General features: G+C 42.1%; 1 protein-coding gene across 1 annotated transcript in view; it reads right to left on the reverse strand.

Annotated features, from left to right (window-relative positions):
- LOC139385813 (2-phosphoxylose phosphatase 1-like) overlaps positions 1-6,262 on the reverse strand; it is a 73,921-nt gene extending 67,659 nt beyond the window's left edge. The window contains exons 1-2 of the mRNA XM_071131055.1: positions 6,146-6,262; positions 4,972-5,120 (exon numbers count right to left, since the gene is read on the reverse strand). Coding sequence (XP_070987156.1) covers positions 4,972-5,050 — 79 coding nt within the window. The 5' untranslated portion in view covers positions 5,051-5,120; positions 6,146-6,262. The remainder of the gene's footprint in view (positions 1-4,971; positions 5,121-6,145) is intronic.
- Positions 6,263-11,671: the final 5,409 nt, after the last annotated feature.

Raw genomic sequence — 11,671 nt, forward strand, 5'->3', positions numbered from 1 at the left:
TCTGCCTCTACTCCCCGTGGTCTGTCTGCCTCTACTCCCCGTGGTCTCTGTCTGTCTGCCTCTACTCCCCGTGGTCTGTCTGCCTCTACTCACCGTGGTCTGTCTGCCTCTACTCACCGTGGTCTGTCTGCCTCTACTCACCGTGGTCTGTCTTCCTCTACTCACCGTGGTCTATCTGTCTGTCTGCCTCTACTCCCCGTGGTCTATCTGTCTGTCTGCCTCTACTCCCTGTGGTCTGTCTATCTGCCTCTACTCCCCGTGGTCTATCTGTCTGTCTGCCTCTACTCCCCGTGGTCTGTCTGCCTCTACTCCCCGTGGTCTATCTGTCTGCCTGCCTCTACTCCCCGTGGTCTATCTGCCTGCCTCTACTCCCCGTGGTCTATCTGTCTGTCTGCCTCTACTCGCCGTGGTCTATCTGTCTGTCTGCCTCTACTCGCCGTGGTCTATCTGTCTGTCTGCCTCTACTCGCCGTGGTCTGTCTGTCTGCCTCTACTCGCCGTGGTCTATCTGCCTCTACTCCCCGTGGTCTCTGTCTGTCTGCCTCTACTCGCCGTGGTCTATCTGCCTCTACTCCCCGTGGTCTCTGTCTGTCTGCCTCTACTCGCCGTGGTCTATCTGCCTCTACTCCCCGTGGTCTCTGTTTGTCTGCCTCTACTCCCCGTGGTCTATCTGTATGTCTGCCTCTACTCCCCGTGGTCTATCTGTCTGTCTGCCTCTACTCCCCGTGGTATATCTGTCTCCATGTCACTGCCTCATAGCTATCCTCCAAAACACGTCGCTGTTAGTTTGGCTTTCGTTCCTGTATTCTCTCTCTCTCTCTCCCTATTCCTTTCTCTCCCCTCTCTCTATTTCCTCTGATGTTATATTTCTCTTCATCTCTGTGGATTATTCTCTTCCCTCTCTCTATTTCCTTTGATGTTATATCTCTCTTCATCTCTGTGGATTATTCTCTCCCCTGTCTCTATTTCCTTTGATGTTATATCTCTCTTCATCTCGGTGGATTATTCTCTCTCCCTGTCTCTCCTCTCTCCCTCTCCATTCTTCTCATTATATACGTACCTTTCTCTCTCTGTACCCTGCTCTCTTGCTTCAAGTCTTTACAGATGCCAGAAAAGATTGCAATTATGTGAGTGCATGTCTTAACGCTGCATTGAGAATGTGTGAACTCTGTGACCCTGTTACCATCACTCTCTCTCTCCCTCAAAAGCAGAGGCGTGTGTCTGAGGGGGATTGTAGGCTGAAGTAACTTTAATGCACTACTTAAAACCATTCTCTGCTCCTGCCCTCTAATCTTCTCCTTTAGCAAAAACAAAAGGCAATAAAAGATTATGCTGAATGAAATCCCTCTGTAAATGGTTACCATTGAGTGTGTGCGTGCATGCGTGTGCACAACACACATGCATATGCCTAGGCTAATATGGTTCCCTTAATTTGTCATTGAGAAATGTGTCTCGACTCTTGATTGATTTCTCGATCACTTGAGGCAACATGGGATTTATGTAACCAAAGCATGGTCTGTGTTAGCGTCCTCTCCTTCCCTGTCATGTGATCTGTAGGTTGTCTGTTTGTTGGAGAGAGGCTGTCATAACTTATTCATCAGACTGCAAGTCATTATCCTCTACTACAGGGGAAGGCCCAGTGGGACAGCAGCACTTCATGTTCCATTGACAGTCATTCGTCTTTGTCCTCCACTTTCCCTCCCTCTCTTATCTGTTTTCTGCTTAAGTTCTCTCTCTCTTTTTCTATTTTAGCCTCTGACTGTTATCTTCCTGTTTTGGTCTGTTCTTTCTTACACTACTTCTCTCACTTTTCCTCTCTTACTACATCTTTCTTTTCTTTCTGCTTATTTTGAACATTGGGAAAACAAGCTAGTGTATTGAATTTGTTTGTGGATTATTTTTTGTTGTTGCTGAAACTTGATTGATTACGGTGTGTGATACAGACAGGCAATAACAGATGGTTTGCCATGACTCTGACACTCTGCCTGCCTCTACGACCTCTCTGAAATCTGGACTGGGGTCGCCATGGCAGCAGAGGCGTGACACCTGTTTGACAAGCGACAGGGAGTCCCCACAGTAAGAGAGGTGTGAAGCTTAGTGGAACAGAGGACTGAGAAGGAGGGAAACGAAAACAGGAGGAGAGATATGGCGAGAGCGATAGAATAGAGGAAAGGAGAGACAGAGAGAGATGACAGGAGAGGGAATGGAAGAGGAGAGAGGGGGAGGCATTAACATCAACAGAGTGATACAGGAAAATATAGACTATAAGAATTGAAGGGAAGATAAAAGAGCAAGACGAAAGGAGAGCAAAGAGAGAACGTGATGGAGGAAATTACATATACAGTGGGGCAAAAAAGTATTTAGTCAGCCACCAATTGTGCAAGTTCTCCCACTTAAAAAGATGAGAGAGGCCTGTAATTTTCATCATAGGTACACTTCAACTATGACAGACATGACGAAATGAGGAAAAAAAATCCAGAAAATCACATTGTAGGATTTTTAATTAATTTATTTGCAAATGATGGTGGAAAATAAGTATTTGGTCAATAACAAAAGTTTCTCAATACTTTGTTATATACCCTTTGTTGGCAATGACAGAGGTCAAATGATTTCTGTAAGTCTTCACAAGGTTTTCACACACTGTTGCTGGTATTTTGGCCCATTCCTCCATGCAGATCTCCTCTAGAGCAGTGATGTTTTGGGGCTGTTGCTGGGCAACACGGACTTTCAACTCCCTCCAAAGATTTTCTATGGGGTTGAGATCTGGAGACTGGCTAGGCCACTCCAGGACCTTGAAATGCTTCTTACGAAGCCACTCCTTCGTTGCCCGGGCAGTGTGTTTGGGATCATTGTTATGCTGAAAGACCCAGCCACGTTTCATCTTCAATGCCCTTGCTGATGAAAGGAGGTTTTCACTCAAAATCTCACGATACATGGCCTCATTCATTCTTTCCTTTACACGGATCAGTCGTCCTGGTCCCTTTGCAGAAAAACAGCCCCAAAGCATGATGTTTCCACCCCCATGCTTCACAGTAGATATGGTGTTCTTTGGATGCAACTCAGCATTCTTTGTCCTCCAAACACAACGAGTTGAGTTTTTACCAAAAAGTTATATTTTGGTTTCATCTGACCATATGACATTCTCCCAATCTTCTTCTGGATCATCCAAATGCTCTCTAACAAACTTCAGACGGGCCTGGACATGTACTGGCTTAAAACCTTTTGTGACTAGGGGGCAGTATTTTCATTTTTTGGAAAAATAACATTCCCGTAGTAAATGGGATATTTTGTCAGGACAAGATGCTAGAATATGCATAATTGACAGCTTAGGATAGAAAACACTCTAAAGTTTCCAAAACTGTAAAAATATTGTCTGTGAGTATAACAGAACTGATATTGCAGGCGAAAGCCTGAGAAAAATCCAATCCGGAAGTGCCTCATGTTTTGAAAGCTCTGCGTTCCAATGCGTCCCTATTGAGCAGTGAATGGGCTATCAACCAGATTACTTTTTCTCCGTATTCCCCAAGGTGTCTACAGCATTGTGATGTAGTTTTACGCATTTATGTTGAAGAATACCCGTAAGCGGCTACATTGCGCAACAGGTCACCTGATGGCTCCCAGAGTGATTCTCGCGTAAAATACAGAGGTAGCCATTATTCCAATTGGTCCTACTGAAAAACCAATTGTCCCGGTGGATATATTATCGAATAGATATTTGAAAAACACCTTGAGGGTTGATTATAAACCACGTTTGCCATGTTTCTGTCGATATTATGGAGCTAATTTGGAATATTTTTTGGCGTTTTCGTGACTGCAATTTCCGGGCGATTTCTCAGCCAAACGTGAAGAACAAACGGAGCTATTTCGCCTACAAAAATAATATTTTTGGAAAAAAGGAACATTGGCTATCTAACTGGGAGTCTCGTGAGTGAAAACATCAGAAGCTCATCAAAGGTAAACGATTTAATTTGATTGCTTTTCTGATTTCCGTTACCTGCTGCTAGCTAGACAAAATGCTATGCTAGGCTATCGATAAACTTACACAAATGCTTGTCTAGCTTTGGCTGTAAAGCATATTTTGAAAATCTGAGATGACAGGGTGATTAACAAAAGGCTAAGCTGTGTCTCAATATATTTCACTTGTGATGTCCGTTGCGTTATGCTAATTAGTGTCAGTCGATGATTACGCTCCCTCATGCGGGATGGGGAGTCATTAGAGGTTAAGCAGGGGGACACGTCTGGCACTGCAGGATTTGAGTCCCTGGCGGCGTAGTGTGTTACTGATGGTAGGCTTTGTTACTTTGGTCCCAGCTCTCTGCAGGTCATTCACTAGGTCCCCCCGTGTGGTTCTTGGATTTTTGCTCACCGTTCTTGTGATCATTTTGACCCCACGGGGTGAGATCTTGCGTGGAGCCCCAGATCGAGGGAGATTATCAGTGGTCTTGTATGTCTTCCATTTCCTAATAATTGCTCCCACAGTTGATTTGTTCAAACCAAGCTGCTTACCTATTGCAGATTCAGTCTTCCCAGCCTGGTGCAGGTCTACAATTTTGTTTCTGGTGTCCTTTGACAGCTCTTTGGTCTTGGCCATAGTGGAGTTTGGAGTGTGACTGTTTGAGGGTTTTTTTTCTATGCACAGGGGATATGGGGCACAATGACCTAACGGTGGCAGAGGCCATTTTCTACTGACACGTCATTGGGAGAACACTTAAGAGTATCGCAAGGTATCATAGTGGATAGGACTGGTCTAAATATAGAATGTCTCTAGAGGACCTGTCTTTGTTTCCATGTAAATGGGTCGCTTGGAGTGGAAAACACTAGTGGTCAGATATAATACACACACACCGTGTGATCATACACAAACATACCTGGATATACACACCAAACAATCACACACAAATTCCAACCACAAATAATGGCAGATGTAGAGACACTACAATACACTACACAAACACACACACAGTTTACTTACAGAATTGGAGGCTGAGACTCACGATGGCCAGCACCGCCCCCACCACCACCAGGAGGATGAAGCGGTTCCGAGCCAGCATCCTGACAAGTGATTGGTCCGGTTCGTCTCCCTGTCAGTCAACCACCCACACCTTGCCCCATTCCTGCTGTCTAAATAGACACAACAAAAACAACCAACATTATGAAACAAACATGCCTATAACATGCCTCTAAACCAATAGAAGAAAACTTTACTGCACACAATGAACCACATAAATTAACTAAAGAAAGTAGTCAGCCACAGTTTGTAGCATTTTCCACCGTACATCCTGCCTTCTATGAATAGACCTATGAGAGAGCAGGGATATAGGAACAATCAGGGAGAGAAAAGCAGAAAGAACGTGTAAAAAGCCCACCATTTACGTCAGTTATACACAACGCAACCCTGCTATTAGACAGACTAAAAATAAGAGCATGGCTAGATGAGGTAAAAATGGTGCCTCAATCATTATCCTCAATCACCTCCCCTCAGAAACTGCCTACATGACTTGAGATGTTCTCTCAAAACATGTTCATGCAAATATGAAACAATTATATGGTTTAGAGTTGGACAAACAAAACTGCCTCAAAATTGTTTTTGCTTCTCAATGTATAAATGTTATTATATGTAGCTAACCTGTATGCATCTTAATGTGGTAAAACTCTTCTGTGGAAAACCTGTAGTGATTAACTTTACTGAAACATTGTAGTAGGCTACCTGCGAGGAGATACTATTTCATGATGATTGCACTAATTAAAACAATGTTGGCGCATTGTGACAGCTTGTCTGCTCGTCTCGGCCACAATGCTATGCTGACCAGCTACAAGGGAAGGGATTATTTGTTAGCTAGCGAACTGGCTATCTAGATAACTTTCATATTGTTATATCTAACACATGCACTATAGTAGCATCAATGCTTCCGGTATAACAGCTAAATTTACAACTTGTAAAGCTAAATATGTGGTAGTAAACTTGTCGGCTTTTTTGCAGAATCGAATGGTTTCGGTGAATTCGTAGCTACCAACGACGTTATTACAAAACGCCAAGCCTTTGTTTACAATGTACCTACTCGGGACAAACTCGTGGGAAAATGCTAAGTAGCTAAACTGCCTAATTAACATATTGCTTGCTGGTCGTTTATCTCGGATCATCTTACCAAGTAGCGAACCTCAATCAGAACTTGAATCCACCAAGCGCCGTGCCGGCTTTTACTCCTCTGAACTACCTATCTGTGTGGCTGTCCTGGGTCCTGCTTGCTGGCTCCACTTTGCTGAGCTAGCCTCCTACTCCCCTTTTCATATGCAACTGAAACGTAATGGCTCACTGCGCCGTCTCCTGGAAAACCTTCGCAATGCCACCGATTGCACCCCTCTACTTTTGTCTCGCATCTCCACTATTCTGGTGTGAAACGTGGAAGATCATCCTGTCATCACCATTATTTTATGGCCATCAACCGATATGATGTTGTGATAAAATAAGTTATTCTAAACGATTGCATCAAAATATGAATCATTTTGCTGAGAAACAGCTTGAAGGTTATTTTTCCCGGCCCATAGTTCTACGCATACTAGGGCTATAATCAGTCGATGCTTTTGACCGTGGTGGAAAAAGTACCCAAAAGTCATACTGTAGTAAAAGAAAAGATACTAGGAAGATAAGAAGAGAACATGACTCAAGTAAAAGTGAGAGTCACCCAGTAAAATATTACTTGAGTAAAAGTCTAAAAGTGTTTGGTTTTAAATATACTTAAGTATCACAAGTAAAATTATTAATAGTTTCAAAATCCTTGTATTATGCAAACCAGACAGCACAATGTTATTTTTTTTTATTTTACTTCACGGATAGCCAGGTGTACACTACAACACTGACATGTATTTACAAATGTATTAGAGGCCGTAGGGATGACCAGGGATGTTCTCTTGATAAGTGTATGCATTGGACCATTTTCATGTCAAAATATAACTTTATAAGTACTTTTTGGTATCAGGGAAAATGTAAAAAGTACATTATTTCCTTTAGGAATGTAGTGAAATTAAAGTAAAAGTTGTCAAAAATGTCAATAGTAAAGTACAGATACCTCAAAAAACGACTTAAGTAGTACTTTAAAGTATTTTAGTTAAGTACTTTACACCACTGGCTTTTGATGATGATGTAGAAGAGGTGATCCCCTGGCTGATGAAGAAAGGAGGGAAATGAGGCCCGGCGGGAGGGGGTAGAAGAAAAGCAGCAAGAACATCAAGGGTAGAAGATGAGAATATTGGGATGTTGTTAGAAATGCACACACAGACTGAGAGAGAGAGAGGGAGAGAGAGAAAGAGAGAGAGAGAGAGAGAGAGAGAGAGGAGATGAATAATATTAAGAAATGCTATAGATTGAAGAAATGTAGTGTGGAAACTTGGCAGTAGGAAACCTAAACATTATATTTGACCTCTCAGCTTCCCTATCAAATACAAAAATGTCATACAGAAATCAGAGGAAAATGAATAACAATGGCAAAGGATTTTATGAAGAATGCAAAAACCTAAGAAAGAAATTGAGAAACCTATCCAACCAAAAACATAGAGACCCAGAAAACCTGAGTCTACGCCTTCACTATGGTGAATCAGACAAAAAAAACAAAGGATAAAGAAGGAACAGTGCGTCAGAAATCAGCTCAATGTAATTGAAGAATCCATAGACTAACCACTTCTGGGAAAATTGGAAAATGCTAAACAAACAACTAAATCTATCCAAAATGGAGATGTATGGGTAAACCATTTCTCCAATCTTTTTGGCCCTATAACAAAGAACAAACAGCAAAAATACAAATCTTAGAATCAACTATTAAAGACTACCAGAACCCACTGGATTCTCCAATTACATTGAATGGACTACAGGACAAAATACAAACCCTCCAACCCAAAAAGGCCTGTGATGTTGACGGTATCCTCACTGAAATTATAAAATATACAGACAACAAATTCCAAATGGCTATACTTAAACTCATTCACATCCTCCTCAGCTCTGGCATCTACTTCCATATTTGGAACCAAGGACTGATCACGCCAATCCACAAAAGTGGAGACAAATTTTACGCCGATAACTACCAATGGGACATGCGTCAACAGCAACTTTGGGAAAATCCTCTGCATTATCATTAACAGCAGACTTGTACATTGCCTCAGTTTAAAAAATGTGCGGAGCAAATGTCAAATTGTCTTTTTACCAAATTTCCGTACGACAGACCACATATTCACCCTGCACACCCTAATTGACAAACAAACAAAGCATAACAAAGGCAAAGTCTTCTCATGCTTTGTTGGTTTCAAAAAACCCTTTGACTAAATTTGGCATGAGGGTCTGCTAGACAAATGGATGGAAAGTGGTGTTGGGGGGAAAACGTATGGCATTATACAATCCATGTACACAAACAACAAGTGTGCGGTTAAAATTGACAAAAAAACACACATATTACTTTCCAAGGGGCCTTGGGGTGAGTCAGGGATGCAGCTTATGCCTCACTCTTCAACATACAGTTGAAGTCAGAAGTTTACATACACCTTAGCCAAGTACATTTAAACTCAGTTTTTCACAATTCCTGAGATTTAATCCTAGTAAAAAGTCCCTGTCTTAGGTCAATTAGGATCACCACTTTATTTTAAGAATGTGAAATGTCAGAATAATAGTACAGAGAAATATTTATTTCAGCTTTTATTTATTTAATCACATTCCCAGTGGGTCAGAAGATTACATACACTCAATTAGTATTTGGTAGCATTGCCTTTAAATTGTTTAACTTGGGTCAAACGTTTCGGGAAGCCAACCACAAGCTTCCCACAATAAGTTGGGTGAATTTTGGCCCATTCCTCCTAACTGAACTGGTGTAACTGAGTCAGGTTTGTAGGCCTCCTTGCTCACACATGCTTTTTCAATTCTCCCCACAAATGTTCTATAGGATTGAGGTCAGGGATTTGTAGATGGCCACTCCAATACCTTGATTTTGTTGTCCTTAAGCCATTTTGCCACAACCTTGGAAGTATGCTCGGGGTCGTTGTTCATTTGGAAGACCCATTTGCGACCAAGCTTTAACTTCCTGACTGATGTCTTGAGATGTTGCTTCAATATATCCACATAATTTCCTGCCTCATGATACCATCTATTTTGTGAAGAGCACCAGTCCCTGCTGCAGCAAAGCACCCCCACAACATGATGCTGCCACCTCCGTGCTTCACGGTTGGGATGGTGTTCTTTGGCTTTTTCCTCCAAACATAACGATGGTCATTATGGCCAAACAGTTCTATTTTTGTTTCATCAGACCAGAGGACATTTCTCCAAAAAGTCTGATCTTTGTCCCCATGTGCATTTGCAAACCTTAATCTGGATTTTTTTTATGGCAGTTTTGGAGCAGTGGCTTCTTCCTTGCTGAGCGGCCTTTCAGGTTATGCCGATATAGGACTCGTTTTACTGTGGATGTAGATACTTTTGTACCTGTTTCCTCCAGCATCGTCACAAGGTCCTTTGCTGTTGTTCTGGGATTGATTTGCACTTTTTGCACCAAAGTACGTTAATCTCTAGGAAACAGAATGTGTCTCCTTCCTGAGCGGTATTACGGCTGCATGGTCCCATGGTGTTTATATTTGCGTACTATTGTTTGTACAGATGAATGTGGTGCCTTCAGGTGTTTGGACATTGCTCCCAAGAATGAACCAGACTTGTGGAGGTCTACAATTCTTTTTCGGAGGTCTTGGCTGATTTCTTTTGATTTTCCCATGATGTCATGCAAAGAGGCACTGAGTTTGAAGGTAGGCCTACAGGTGCACCTCCAATTGACTCAAATGATGTCAACTAGCCTATCAGATGCTTCTAAAGCCATGACATCATGTTCTGGAATTTCCTGAGCTGTTTAAAGGCACAGTCAACTTAGTGTATTTAAACTTCTGACCCACTGGAATTGTGATATAGTGCATTATAAGTGAAATAATCTGTCTGTAAACAATTGTTGGGAAAATTACTTGTGTCCTGGACAAAGTAGATGTCTTAACTGACTTGCCAAAACTATAGTTTGTTGAACAAGACATTTGTGGAGTGGTTGAAATGACGCCAACTTAAGTGCATGTAAACTTCCAACTTCAACTGTATATCAATGAAATGACGAGTGCACTAGAACAGTTGGCAGCACCCGGCATCACCCTACTAGAATCTGAAGTCAAATGTCTGCTGTTTGCTGATGATCTGGTGCTTCTATCACCAACCAAGGAGGCCTACAGCAGCACCTAGATTTTATGCACATATTCTGTCAGACCTGGGCCATGACAGTAAATCTCAGTGAGACAAAAATAATGGTGTTCCAAAAAAGGTAAAGTCGGCCAGGACCACAAATACAAATCCCATCTCGACACCATGGCCATAGAGCACACAAAAAACTATTCATACCTCGGCCTAAACATCAGAGCCACAGGTAACTTCCACAAAGCTGTGAGCCAGCTAAGAGACAAGGCAAGAAGGGCCTTCTATGCCTTCAAAAGGAACATCATATTTGACATACCAATGAGGATCTGGCTAAAAAATACTTGAATCAGTTCTAGAACACATTGCCCTTTATGGTTGTGAGTTCTGGGGTCCGCTCACCAACCAAGAATTCACAAAATGAGACAAACATCAAATTGAGACTCTGCATGCAGAATTCTGCAAAAATATCCTCAGTGTACAACTTAAAACACCAAATAATGCATGCAGAGCACAATTAGGCAGATACCCACTAATTATCAAAATTCAGAAAAGAGACGTTCAATTCTACAACCACCTAAAAGGAAGCGATTCCCAAAACCTTCCATAACAAAGCCATCACCTACAGAGAGATTAACCTGGAGAAGAGTCCCCTAAGCAAGCTGGTCCTGGGGCTCTGTTCACAAACTCAAACAGACCCCACAGAGCTCCAGGACAACAACCCAATTAGACCCAACCAAGTCATGAGAAAACAAAAAGATAATTACTTGACACATTAGAAAGAATTAACAAAAAACAGAGCAAATTAGAATGCTCTTTGGCCCTAAACAGAGTGACTGACCCAAACTTAAGGACATAGCTTTGACTATGTACAGACTCAGTGAGCATTGCCTTGCTATTGAGACACTATGTTTCATCAACATGTTAATGAGATAAGGTATGACCATAGAGAATGATAGATGCCTCTTGTGCTCAAAAGCCAGTTTTATCATGGGCAGAGCCATTTTGAAGTGGTCAACTGGGTGGGACTTCCTATCGGTTAAGGAAGGATCACATAATTCCATCCAGGTCATCAGGAGGGATTAGCCAATGAATTACATTCGTGAGCAAACATTCCATAACTGCAGGTGGCAGTAAATCACCTACCTGGTCTTTATACCTGTTTGAAAACACACTCCAGGTGTCAGTATGCACCTTTTCAGATTGTTCACCAACTCTTAGTAGTAGTAAAATAAGAAAATGGACGACTTCAAAATGGAGATGGCCTCAATGGCGCTGCCTGTGTGCTCACAGATGCCATAATGGGATAGCTATTGTTCTCTATGGGTGTGACTGTTATTTCAATGTTTCTCCCAATAGGGGTCATAGTTGACCCTGTATTTGACCTTGCCTTGGGGAACGCATGTGTTCTTCTACAAAGCCTTTTTGTGTCAACTCCCACTTTACCTCTATAGTCTGGTCTCCTTCACCACCAGCA

The sequence above is a fragment of the Oncorhynchus clarkii genome, chromosome 27 (genome assembly GCF_045791955.1).
Source record: "Oncorhynchus clarkii lewisi isolate Uvic-CL-2024 chromosome 27, UVic_Ocla_1.0, whole genome shotgun sequence".
Classification (NCBI taxonomy): Eukaryota; Metazoa; Chordata; class Actinopteri; order Salmoniformes; family Salmonidae; genus Oncorhynchus; species Oncorhynchus clarkii.